Source organism: Scomber japonicus, chromosome 8 (assembly GCF_027409825.1).
Source record: "Scomber japonicus isolate fScoJap1 chromosome 8, fScoJap1.pri, whole genome shotgun sequence".
NCBI classification, from domain to species: domain Eukaryota; kingdom Metazoa; phylum Chordata; class Actinopteri; order Scombriformes; family Scombridae; genus Scomber; species Scomber japonicus.
In genome coordinates this window covers 34,224,382-34,238,966 of record NC_070585.1, presented here as the reverse complement: position 1 = coordinate 34,238,966, position 14,585 = coordinate 34,224,382, and the positions used below count along the sequence as shown (strand labels likewise).

At 47.0% G+C, this 14,585-nt stretch overlaps 1 protein-coding gene across 2 annotated transcripts in view; it reads right to left on the bottom strand.

Moving 5' to 3' along the window:
• The window catches only part of abca1b (ATP-binding cassette, sub-family A (ABC1), member 1B), a 48,098-nt gene extending 35,046 nt beyond the window's left edge, over positions 1-13,052 (bottom strand). For both annotated transcript variants that reach the window (XM_053324237.1, XM_053324236.1), the window contains exons 1-4: positions 12,987-13,052; positions 11,030-11,123; positions 2,891-3,032; positions 2,439-2,557 (exon numbers count right to left, since the gene is read on the bottom strand). In XM_053324237.1, coding sequence (XP_053180212.1) covers positions 2,439-2,557; positions 2,891-3,032; positions 11,030-11,123; positions 12,987-13,052 — 421 coding nt within the window. The remainder of the gene's footprint in view (positions 1-2,438; positions 2,558-2,890; positions 3,033-11,029; positions 11,124-12,986) is intronic.
• Between the last annotated feature and the right edge of the window lie 1,533 nt (positions 13,053-14,585).

Sequence of the window (14,585 nt, the reverse complement as noted above, 5' to 3'; positions counted from 1 at the left end):
AGGTCACGGTCTGATGAAGCCAACAGGACCACATCATCTGCAAAAAGCCACTAACCCTAACCCTAACCCTAACCACCAAACCGGACCCCCACACCACCCTGGCTGCACCCAGAAATCCTGTCCATAAAGATTATGAACAGGATCGGTGACAAAGGGCAGCCCTGGCGGAGTCCAACCCTCACTGGAAACAAGTCTGACTTATTGCCGGCAATGTGGACCAAGCTCTGACACCGGTCATACAGGGAACGGACGGCCCGTATCAGGGGGTCCGGTACTCCTCGAGGGACACGGTCGAAACAGTCAGTCTCTGTAATAAACAGTCAGTCAGTCTAATAAACAGTCAGTGTAATAAACAGTCAGTCAGGTGTGATGAGGAGCTTTTAACGTTTCATATCTAACAGAGTGGATGTTATGTGGCGCCCTGCAGTGATTGGCTGAGAGGAGCAGAGAGGTCAAAGGTCAGACCCTCATGTGTGACTCTGCACTGTTTGTTCAGCTGAGCAGCGACACGAAGCGCCGTGAACTCTCTGACGCTCAGCATGACCAAGCCCCCGCTGACATCACACGCTGACATCACACGCTGACATCACAACATCAGCCCCCGACCCCGACCTCTGGGACCCCCGTCAGTCTGCACCTCCTCCTGCACCTCCTCCTGCTCCTCCTCTCTCTCCTCCATCAGGTAAATATCACCTGAGCAGCTGAACAGGTAAACCTGCTGCAGCTCGCCTCCCGCCCCCGCTCACCCGCCCCCCCCCCCTCCGCCCCCCCCCTCCTCCCCCCCGCGGCTCGTTCTCATGGAATAATACGCCTCTGTTTGTCCCATCAGATGTGATTAGAGCGAATAAAGGGCAAAAATGTGCTGCAGCTCCATCAAAGGAGTGGTGGGGGGTGTGTGTGTGGTGTGTGTGTGTGTGTGTGTGTGTGTGTGTGGGAGGGGGCCGGCAGGTCGGAGCAGGTAGCAGAAAACACTAAGTGATAATTAACACACAAAGAACCAAATTCTTTTTGTTCAATGAGGTTGAAAATCCTGCAGAGGGACGAAGGAGCAGAGTGTCGCTGAGCTTCACACTGACCCACGAAAACCTGACGACCTGAAACCCTGAAACCCTGAAGACCTGAAACCCTGAAGACCTGAAGACCTGAAACCCTGAAGACCTGAAGACCTGAAGACCTGAAAGACCTGTGGTATGATACAGTCTGTGGTATGATACAGTCTGTGGGTATGATACAGTCTGTGGGTATGATACAGTCTGTGGTATGATACAGTCTGTGGGTATGATACAGTCTGTGGGTATGATACAGTCTGTGGGTATGATACAGTCTGTGGGTATGATACAGTCTGTGGGTATGATACAGTCTGTGGTATGATACAGTCTGTGGGTATGATACAGTCTGTGGTATGATACAGTCTGTGGGTATGAGCAGGTTTTTTTTTTAATGTGACATCTCTTCAGAGAGGAAGTGGAGGTCCCTGGTCGTGTGCAGCTGCAGCGTGAAGTACAACCCCTCCCGTACTCGGTTGCTGTTACAAGCAGGTAGCTCTGCAGGCTGTATGATGGCTGAAGGAGGCGAGCCCCCCGAACTTTCCCCCCCGTCTAAAAAGCGCCAAGTCGGCTGTATTTATACTTGGGCTACTGTAAAAAGAGACGGCCGCGGCTTGGAGGAAGAAGGTAACGGACAGTAGCAGCGCGAGGAGGAAACACATCCAATATGATGATGAGCAAGTCTCCAAAAACTGTTGATTCAGTTTTAAGCTCCTGCTGCATTTATTTATTTATTTATTTATATTTATCTTAGAAGTGGTTTTACTTTTTTCAATTATTTATGTTCTGATCTTGAGCCACAGGTTCAGTGATTGCATTTATTTGCATTTCTTGTTTTTTTTCACAAAAAATAATTCATTTATGTCGTGACTTGAGTTGCAGGTTTAGCCTCAGTTAAAAGGACTGCACTTATTTCAGTTATTTTTTATTATTATTTATTTTAAATACATATTTACTAAAAATTAAAAAAACTGTTCAATGGGGAAAAATCTTTTTTTAATTTTTAAATACAGACATTTCAAAATATCACATTTTATAGCTGTAATCATAAAACCGTGAAACCGTGATGTTTTTACCTAAGGTTATCATACCGTCAGAATCTCATACCGGCCCATGCCTAGTCCCACTGTCCCATTAACTGTCCCGCTGTCCCATTAACTGTCCCATTAACTGTCCCACTAACTGTCCCACTAACTGTCCCACTAACTGTCCCATTAACTGTCCCACTGACTGTCCCACTGTCCCATTAACTGTCCCATTAACTGTCCCATTAACTGTCCCACTGACTGTCCCATTAACTGTCCCACTGTCCCATTAACTGTCCCACTAACTGTCCCATTAACTGTCCCATTAACTGTCCCACTAACTGTCCCGCAGAGGCATTGCTGTTACCTGATTGGCTGCTCTGGAGCGCCTGCAGGGCCTGGGCCAGCTCTTTGAAGCCTTCCAGGTTTTTATCGTTCTGACTGTAGAGAAGAATCTTCTTAGCGTCCGAAAACAGACGAGAGATTCTGCAGAAACAACCAATCACAACATTCACCTCCATCATCAGTAACCATCAGTAACCATCAGTAATGTGGATATAAAGACATTTATTCTATATCACATGTTCAGCATCTAAGACCAGATCTATGTTATATGGATTTACTGTCCTAATAAACTCACATCACATATAATAATATATATTAAATATTAACCCTCACAGTGCTGAACAGGAAACATCAAACAATCATAAAACCAGGAGTCATTTAAAGAGAAGAAGAAGAAGAAGAAGAAGAAAGCAGTTTAAATGAATCATCTATTAAAACTCTGATCATTGATTATCGGTTATTGATCGGACTCACATGGAGTCGTTGAAGTTTCCGACGACACCCGGCGACTCGCCCGGCGTGTGACTGCGGAAACACGGGTTGTTGGCGTTGCAGAGGATTCCCTGTAACCATGGCAACGTGCCAGCCGACGGCATCGCCTTGTTGGGGAAGTGACCTGCAGACAGAGACAGAGACAGAGACAGAGAGAGAGAGAGAGAGAGAGAGAGAGAGAGAGAGAGAGAGAGAGAGAGAGAGAGAGAGAGAGAGTTCATCAACCTGTTTACTCCTCACATTTCTGGTCTCACCCACTTTATTCTAGAGCAGGGGGTCAAACATGCGGTCCGCGGCCCAGAAGCGGCCCACTAAGGGCTGCGATCCGGCCCGATGGATGAGATGCAGAGAGTGAAAACTACAGAAAAGTTATTCCAGTTTTTCTGCTGATTCAGACCCTGCAGCTGAGGCTCATGGGAGATGTAGTCTGCAGACTGCTGACTGCAGCTGAGGCTCATGGGAGATGTAGTCTGCAGACTGCTGATTGCAGCTGAGGCTCATGGGAGGTGTAGTCTGCAGACTGCTGACTCTGCAGCTGAGGCTCATGGGAGGTGTAGTCTGCAGACTGCTGACTGCAGCTGAGGCTCATGGGAGATGTAGTCTGCAGACTGCTGATTGCAGCTGAGGCTCATGGGAGGTGTAGTCTGCAGACTGCTGACTACAGATGGACTCATTCATTCATCACCTGTTTAATAACTGCCGTTTATCTGTGTCACATGATCCAAGGTCTGAATACGTTTGGTCAGATGAGCACAAACCAACCAACCAACCAATGAATGGCTCGGTGTGGTGCTGAGCCTCCTGCAGGTCTGAGTGATGGAGGTGAGCAGCACGTGTGGCTGTGAGAGCGAGCGCCACGTGTGCCGAGCCGAGCGCCTGCATCACTGATTACATCACTGATTACATCGTCTCTTTATCTGCTACGTTGGAACAAGCTGCAGCTAGATAACCTGTGATTGGTTTATGAGAGGAGCATCATCATCATCATCAGCTGCTGCAGGAGCGAGCTGAGCGAGGAGGGAGGCAGCGAGCTCGACCTTTGACCCCCACCAGCACCCGGCTACCCCCACCTCCACCCCCCACCCACCCACACACACACATACCTCTCCTATCAGAGAACCTTAAGACTGCCAACTGGCCTCTTTTCTAATCAACACAGATTAGATAAGACAGAGAGAGTGAGGACGCTCTGACAAATAATGAGTTCAACACAGAGTCCAACAGACCATCAATCAACTCATCAATAACCTTCAAATACTTCATATCCTCTCATACTGTTCATATTCTCTCATACTGTTCATATCCTCTCATACTGTTCATATTCCCTCATACTGTTCATATCCTCTCATACTGTTCATATCCTCTCATACTGTTCATATCCTCTCATACTGTTCATACTGTTCATATTCTCTCATACTGTTCATATCCTTTCATACTGTTCATATTCTCTCATACTGTTCATATCCTCTCCTCTCATACTTCTATACTAAATATAACATTTAAGGACAAGTCATCAGATTTCAGAATAAAAGTCATTTGGTGTTTGTAGAGCTGTTAAATGAAAGCCAGACAGGAGATGAGTAACAGGCTTAAAAAAAGAGAAGCGAGCTCTTTCAGATATTTATAAATGAAATGATGACTGAAGCGGTTTCAACATTAAGATTTCACGACTTAATAAATAAAGAAATGCATTTTGAGTCATTCTATTTTACTTTAGTGTATCATAATAATATTTTAAAACTATATATTTTATATTAATGTTTTATTATCACTGGCTCAGTAAACTGACTCTATGAACATAAATAAATGTATTTAACCTCCTGAGCTGCAAAAGCAAAGCATCGTCTTTCAACAGGAAGTAGTTTAATGGGGACGATGGTTTATTTTACTGTATTTACTCATTAATTCACTAGTGTATAAAACTGTTTAACGATAATAAATTCTCCAACGTGCTCAAACGAGAACTTGGTGATTAGAAATGTCCGAACTTGTTGCTAAAATGAGTTAAAGTATCAAACTACAAACGTTATAAATACACTGTAATGAGCTTTTTCTACCACTAGGTGGCACAATCAGGAAGTACTGGCTGTGTTTGGACTGAACAACAACCACCAGTCTGTGAATCTCTGCATCACTGTGAGGAGGACTGAGGACATGGTTGCTGACTTTAAGAGGAGAGGTCCCCCCCAACCCCAACCCTAACCCTAACCTACCTAACCTGATCAGGTTTTTAGTGGAGCTGGACGATGTGGACTAAATCAATGATCACCATATGAGACATGTCGATATAATATCAGAGTATTGACCTGCTCTAGTTTTTAGGATATTTTATATTAGGGTCGATTTCTTCATGTGTTTTAGTTTTTTATTTCCTACACTGCTGGACCCAAGTATCAACGCTCCTCCATGAATGATAATAAACTGGGCTTGTTTACTGCTGTGGTGTTGTGTTGGTGTGTTGGTGTGTTGGTGTGTAGTTGTGTAGTTGTGTTGTTGTGTAGTTGTGTAGTTGTGTAGTTGTGTAGTTGTGTTGTTGTGTTGGTGTGTTGGTGTGTTGGTGTGTAGTTGTGTTGTTGTGTTGTTGTGTTGGTGTGTTGGTGTGTTGGTGTGTAGTTGTGTTGTTGTGTTGGTGTGTTGGTGTGTAGTTGTGTTGGTGTGTTGGTGTGTTGGTGTGTAGTTGTGTTGGTGTGTTGGTGTGGTGGTGTGTTGGTGTGTTGGTGTGTAGTTGTGTAGTTGTGTTGTTGTGTTGGTGTGTTGGTGTGTAGTTGTGTAGTTGTGTTGTTGTGTTGTTGTGTTGGTGTGTTGGTGTGTAGTTGTGTAGTTGTGTTGTTGTGTTGTTGTGTTGGTGTGTAGTTGTGTTGGTGTGTTGGTGTGTTGGTGTGTTGTTGTGTTGGTGTGTTGGTGTGGTGGTGTGTTGGTGTGTAGTTGTGTAGTTGTGTTGTTGTGTTGGTGTGTTGGTGTGTAGTTGTGTAGTTGTGTTGTTGTGTTGTTGTGTTGTTGTTGTGTAGTTGTGTAGTTGTGTTGTTGTGTTGTTGTGTAGTTGTGTAGTTGTGTAGTTGTGTAGTTGTGTAGTTGTGAGGGTGGGGGTGATGGTGATGGTAGGGTTAGGGTTAAGAGTGAAGCAGCTGCTGGTGTAATAATCTCTCCATCAGTACAGACGAGGATTAAATCTCCTCCTCCTCACTCGGCTCCACTTGTCAGGAACTGTTTGAAACTTTTTTGTCTTTGCACGCTGAGAGAAAACAAACGATGACACCGGGTTAAAAAAAAGAAAAAAAAAAGAAAGAAAGAAAAGCAGAAGTTTAAAAAAAGAGAAAAGGATGAGCGGCTCCTCTGTGGACGAGTTTCGACACGTCTGCTCACATGCAGCGTGAATCACTGCAGAAACATCCTGCAGCAGAACCGAAAGCTCCACCACTAACCCCACTTACCCCCCCCCCGCTCCCCCCGCCCCCCCCGCTTCTGCTTTCACACTACACTTCATATCCTCACTGGGTTCCTCACTCTGGGAACTAATAGGACCATCGTGAGCGGGACCATCATGAGCGGGACCATCATGAGCAGGACCATCATGAGTAGGACCATCATGAGCAGGACCATCATGAGCGGGACCATCATGAGTAGGACCATCATGAGTAGGACCATCATGAGCGGGACCATCATGAGTAGGACCATCATGAGCAGGACCATCATGAGCGGGACCATCATGAGTAGGACCATCATGAGTAGGACCATCATGAGCGGGACCATGAGCGGGACCATCATGAGCGGGACCATCATGAGCAGGACCATCATGAGCAGGACCATCATGAGCAGGACCATCATGAGCAGGACCATCATGAGCAGGACCATCATGGCCTCCAGCTGTGTTTAATGCTTTAATCAGACCTCAGAGAATCTCAGCCTGTCTCTGCTCTGCAGCTTCATGCTTGACATTTAACTCTGAGCTTCATGTCTTCATTCATGTTGTTAGAAAGAAGCTGAGTCACTAATGAGAGTGAACACGAGGGTGCAGCTCTTTATACTCTTTATTGACCTTTAGGTTTAAATACGTGATGACTGATGATCTCTTCTAACACTCACTCTTCTCTTTACTTCCTGTCGTCCTCACGTCTAAACTTTGATTAGATCAGAAACATGGATTCATATCATCTAACCTTCACATGTATAATCATCACTACTGGTATTACATGTGGTTCATTACAGTCAAACTTTAAATATTAAATAGTTTCTAAACTTAGTTTGTTTGGTTGGTTGTTTGTAATATTTAATGATGGAATCAGTGAGACTCTGCAGGAATCAGCTGATTGATCTTTATGTTGTTATATGATCATAAACATGCCAACCTACTACAGAAAGTACTACTTGTACTACTTTTATTACTATCAATCAATTAATCTTTATTTATTAAGCACCAAATCACAACAAGTCATCTGAAGGCTCTTTACTCTCAGAGACCAGGTCTAACCCAACTCTGCTAAAATACTACTACTAGTACTACTACAACATAAAGTACTACTACTACATAAGTACTACTACTACTACTGTTACTACTACATAAAGTACTACTACTACATAAGTACTACTACTACTACTGTTACTACTACATAAAGTACTACTACTACTACTACTACTACTACTACATAAGTACTACTACATAAAGTACTACTACTACTACTACTACATAAGTACTACTACATAAAGTACTACTACTACTACATGTAGTTTCAGTAAGTGTGTCAGATATGACTTGATGTAACTGCTGATCATGTTTATTTTAATATTCAGGATGAACAGGAGGAGTCTGTTTAACACACATCAGAAGAACTGTGAACTTTAACATGAAGTTAAACAGCTGCAGGATCCAGCTGTGAAATATAAATATATAAATATATAAATATATAAATGTATAAATGTATAAATATAGGTTCATGTATTAAATAAATGATTCCAGTGAGGTTCATATGGCTGCTGCTTTAACATGTGCTCATACAGCTATCAGTGACCTTCAGCAGCTGATAGCATCATAAAGCTCTGATAGAGTAATGATATGATATGAGGGTTAGCAGGGTTAGCAGGGTTAGCGGTGTTAGCGGTGTTAGCGGTGAGCAGCAGAGTAAACACAGACTATCAATCAATAACTCAGATAATGAGGATGGATGCTGCCAACCTGCTGCTGATAGGTGGAGGAGACCTGAAGGTGCCAGAGTCTAAAACCTGATAACAGCTCAGATACTCAGACTGCTGTCCACGTGCTGAGTCAGCAGTCAGCAGAGAGCAGCTGGAGCACCACAACAACACCATCAACACCATCACCATCACCACCATCAACACCACCAACATCACCAACACCATCACTCACAACAACACCATCAACACCATCAACACCAACACCAACCATCAACACCATCAACACCACCACCACCACCATCAGCACACAGAGCAGAGAGCAGCTGGAGCACCACAACAACACCACCAACACCATCACCAACACCATCACTCACACCAACACCAACACTCACACCATCAGCCCAAACACCATCACTCACACCATCAGCCCAAACACCATCACTCACACCATCAGCCCAAACACCATCAGCCCAAACACCAACACTCACACCATCAGCCCAAACACCATCACTCACACCATCAGCCCAAACACCATCACTCACACCATCAGCCCAAACACCATCACTCACACCATCAGCCCAAACACCATCAGCCCAAACACCAACACTCACACCATCAGCCCAAACACCATCACTCACACCATCAGCCCAAACACCATCACTCACACCATCAGCCCAAACACCATCACTCACACCATCAGCCCAAACACCACCACTCACACCATCAGCCCAAACACCACCACTCACACCATCAGCCCAAACACCACCACTCACACCATCAGCCCAAACACCATCACTCACACCATCAGCCCAAACACCATCAGTCCAAACACCATCAGCCCAAACACCACCACTCACACCATCAGCCCAAACACCATCACTCACACCATCAGCCCAAACATCATCAACACTCACACCATCAGTCCAAACACCAACACTCACACCATCAGCCCAAACACCATCACTCACACCATCAGCCCAAACACCATCAACACTCACACCATCAGTCCAAACAGCATCAGCCCAAACACCAACACTCACACCATCAGCCCAAACACCATCACTCACACCATCAGCCCAAACACCATCAACACTCACACCATCAGTCCAAACAGCATCAGCCCAAACACCATCACTCACACCATCAGCCCAAACACCACCACTCACACCATCAGCCCAAACACCATCACTCACACCATCAACCCAAACACCATCACTCACACCATCCTCCCAAACACCATCAGCCCAAACACCACCACTCACACCATCAGCCCAAACACCATCAGCCCAAACATCACCACTCACACCATCAGCCCAAACACCATCAGCCCAAACACCATCAGCCCAAACACCATCAGTCCAAACACCATCAGCCCAAACACCATCAACACTCACACCATCAACACTCCCACCATCACTCACACCATCAGCCCAAACACCATCAACCCAAACACCAACACTCACACCATCAGCCCAAACACCACCATCACTCACACCATCACCCCAAACACCATCAACACTCACACCATCAGCCCAAACACCATCAGCCCAAACACCACCACTCACACCATCAGCCCAAACACCATCACTCACACCATCAGCCCAAACACCATCACTCACACCATCAGCCCAAACACCATCAGCCCAAACACCACCAACACTCACACCATCAGCCCAAACACCATCACCCCAAACACCACCACTCACACCATCAACCCAAACACCAACACTCACACCATCAGTCCCAACACCATCACTCACACCATCAGCCCAAACACCATCACTCACATCATCAGCCCAAACACCATCAGCCCAAACACCAACACTCACACCATCAGCCCAAACACCATCACCCCAAACACCACCACTCACACCATCAACCCAAACACCAACACTCACACCATCAGTCCCAACACCATCACTCACACCATCAGCCCAAACACCATCAGCCCAAACACCATCACTCACATCATCAGCCCAAACACCATCAGCCCAAACACCAACACTCACACCATCAGCCCAAACACCAACACTCACACCATCAGGCCAAACACCATCAGCCCAAACACCATCACTCACACCATCAGGCCAAACACCATCAGCCCAAACACCATCAGCCCAAACACCACCACTCACACCATCAGCCCAAACACCACCAACACTCACACCATCAGCCCAAACACCACCAACACTCACACCATCAGCCCAAACACCAACACTCACACCATCAGCCCAAACACCATCACTCACACCATCAGCCCAAACACCAACACTCACACCATCAGCCCAAACACCAACACTCACACCATCAGTCCAAACAGCATCAGCCCAAACACCAACACTCACACCATCAGCCCAAACACCATCACTCACACCATCAGCCCAAACACCACCAACACTCACACCATCAGCCCAAACACCAACACTCACACCATCAGGCCAAACACCATCACTCACACCATCGTCTCCATGGTGACTGTATAGTGTTCATCGTCTCCATGGAGACTGTATAGTGTTCATCGTCTCCATGGTGTTCATCGTCTCCATGGTAACTGTATAGTGTTCAGTGTTCACAGCTTCTACTAATCAAGACTTTCCTCCTAAAACCTGAAACAAGAAAACTAAGACTAAACTAAGACTACGACATCACTCGTTAAACTCACTAAAACTAAAGTGGGATAAAAAGTAGTTTAAATGAAGTTAGACTCACACTCATGCTGCTCGTATGGAGGATAGTTTAAATGAAGTTAGACTCACACTCATGCTGCTCGTATGGAGGATAGTTTAAATGAAGTTAGACTCACACTCATGCTGCTCGTACGGAGGATAGTTTAAATGAAGTTAGACTCACACTCATGCTGCTCGTAGGGAGGATAGTTTAAATGAAGTTAGACTCACACTCATGCTGCTCATATGGAGGATAGTTTAAATGAAGTTAGACTCACACTCATGCTGCTCATACGGAGGATAGTTTAAATGAAGTTAGACTCACACTCATGCTGCTCGTATGGAGGATAGTTGAGCCGCACAGCGATGAGGATGAAGAAGATGAGGAGCGGCCAGATGATCTCCACGAAGAGCTGGAGCTGAGAGACGGAGACAGGAAGTCATTAATACACACACAGTAATACACACACACACACACACACACACACACACTCGGGTGTGTATGTGAGTGAATGGATCTATGAGTGTCTGTGATGGAGCGCTGGGATGTGTGACTGAACCTATATTCATGATGGAATGAATGTTTTGGTAGGTTGCCATGGTGATGTGGAGAGGGTGATGGGAGGTGATGTGGAGAGGGCGATGGGAGGTGATGTGGAGAGGGTGATGGGAGGTGATGTGGAGAGGGTGATGGGAGGTGATGTGGAGAGGGTGATGGGAGGGGATGTGGAGAGGGTGATGGGAGGGGATGTGGAGAGGGTGATGGGAGGTGATGTGGAGAGGGTGATGGGAGGTGATGTGGAGAGGGTGATGGGAGGGGATGTGGAGAAGGTGATGGGAGGGGATGTGGAGAGGGTGATGGGAGGTGATGTGGAGTGGGTGATGGGAGGTGATGGGAGGTGATGTGGAGAGGGTAATGGGAGGTGATGGGAGGTGATGTGGAGAGGGTGATGGGAGGTGATGGGAGGTGATAGGAGGTGATGTGGAGAGGGTGATGGGAGGTGATGTGGACAGGGTGATGGGAGGTGATGTGGAGAGGGTGATGGGAGGTGATGTGGACAGGGTGATGGGAGGTGATGTGGAGAGGGTGATGGGAGGTGATGTGGAGAGGGTGATGGGAGGTGATGTGGACAGGGTGATGGGAGGTGATGTGGAGAGGGTGATGGGAGGTGATGTGGAGAGGGTGATGGGAGGTGATGTGGAGAGGGTGATGGGAGGGGATGTGGAGAGGGTGATGGGAGGTGATGTGGAGAGGGTGATGGGAGGTGATGTGGAGAGGGTGATGGGAGGTGATGTGGAGAGGGTGATGGGAGGTGATGTGGAGAGGGTGATGGGAGGTGATGTGGAGAGGGTGATGGGAGGGGATGTGGAGAGGGTGATGGGAGGGGATGTGGAGAGGGTGATGGGAGGTGATGTGGAGAGGGTGATGGGAGGTGATGTGGAGAGGGTGATGGGAGGTGATGTGGAGAGGGTGATGGGAGGTGATGGGAGGTGATGGGAGGTGATGGGAGGTGATGTGGAGAGGGTGATGGGAGGTGATGGGAGGTGATGGGAGGTGATGTGGAGAGGGTGATGGGAGGTGATGTGGAGAGGGTGATGGGAGGTGATGTGGAGAGGGTGATGGGAGGTGATGTGGACAGGGTGATGGGAGGTGATGTGGAGAGGGTGATGGGAGGTGATGTGGAGAGGGTGATGGGAGGTGATGTGGAGAGGGTGATGGGAGGTGATGTGGAGAGGGTGATGGGAGGTGATGTGGAGAGGGTGATGGGAGGTGATGTGGAGAGGGTGATGGGAGGTGATGTGGAGAGGGTGATGGGAGGTGATGTGGAGAGGGTGATGGGAGGGGATGTGGAGAGGGTGATGGGAGGGGATGTGGAGAGGGTGATGGGAGGTGATGTGGAGAGGGTGATGGGAGGTGATGTGGAGAGGGTGATGGGAGGTGATGTGGAGAGGGTGATGGGAGGTGATGTGGAGAGGGTGATGGGAGGTGATGGGAGGTGATGTGGAGAGGGTGATGGGAGGGGATGTGGAGAGGGTGATGGGAGGGGAGAGTATCCTAATCACACACACACACAAACAGTAATTAATAATTATGGATCAGTTTTTGCTTCCTGATAAAACACACTTTATAATATGTCTGTGTGTGTGTGTGTGTGTGTGTGTGTGTGTGTGTGTGTGTGTGTATATGTATATGTGTGTGTGAGTGTGTGTGTGTGTTACTCTGTGTGTATGTGTGTGTGTGTGTGTGTGTGTGTGTCTGTGTGTGTGTGTCTGTGTGTTACCGTCTGTCTGCGGCGGTATGTGTAGTTCTTCCACAGTAACAGTCCCAGCTGAGTAGTAACTGACATTTCTCCGGCCGCTCTGCGTCAGCACAGCTCCTACACACAGAGAGGAGAGGGTCAAAGGTCAGCTCTCACACACACATACACACACACACACACATATACATATACACACACACACACACACACACACACACACACACACACACACACACACACACACAGACACATACACGGATACACACACATATACACACACTGCAGCTGCTGATCACACACACACACACACACATATACACACACAGGGAAACACACACACACAGAGTAAGACACACACACACACACACACACACACACACACACACACACACACACACACACACACACACACACACACACACACACACACACCTACAGACTGTGTGTGTGAATGTTTTGATGAAGATGATGAAGCTCCTCCCCCCAGAGCACTGACGGCTCATTCACACCTTTACATCATCACCTTCTGTGTGTTTGTGTGTTTCCCTGTGTGTGTGTGTGTGTGTGTGTTAGTATAAATCAGTGTGTGTGTGTGTGTGTGTTTCCCTGTGTGTGTGTGTGTGTGTCTGTGTGTGTCTCCCTGTGTGTCTGTGTGTGTGTTAGTATAAATCAGTGTGTATGTGTGTAAATCCTCAAAATCTTCAGAAGTTCATCAGCAGTCCAGTGTGTTTGGGGCTAGTGGGGGGTGGGGGGGTTGTGCACACTTGCTAATGCACTCAACCCCCCCCCTCGTCCTCGTCTCCCCCTCCTCACCCCCCCCCCCCCTCGTCCTCGTCCCCCCCCCCCCCATGTCCCCCCAATCACTCAGACTTTGATCACAGAGCTGCAAATCCTCACAGTACAGGAAGCACTGAATAATGCAGGAGAGACATTAACACACACACACACAAACACACTACACACACACACACACACACTCACTACACACACACACAGAGTAACACACAGAGTAACACACACACACACACACACAGAGTAACACGCACACACACACACACACAGAGAGTAAGACACAGACACACACACACACACACACACACACACACACACACAGAGAGTAAGACACACACACACACACACACACACACACACACACAGACACACACAGACACACACACACACACACACACACAGAGAGAGTAACACACACACACATATACACACAAACACAGACACAGACAGACGATGAAGCTGATGATGAAGATGAGATCAGCTGATCAGTAAGAGTCCAACTGTCACTGATCAATCATCTGTTGATTGATCAGGTCACAGCTACACACACACACACACACACACACACACACACACACACACACACACACACTGATTTATACTAACACACACACACACACTGATTTATACTAACACACACACACACACACACACACACACACACTGATTTATACAAACACACACACACACACACACACACACACTGATTTATACTAACACACACACACTGATTTATACTAACACACACACACACACACACACACTGATTTATACTAACACACACACACACTGATTTATACTAACACACACACACTGATTTATACTAAC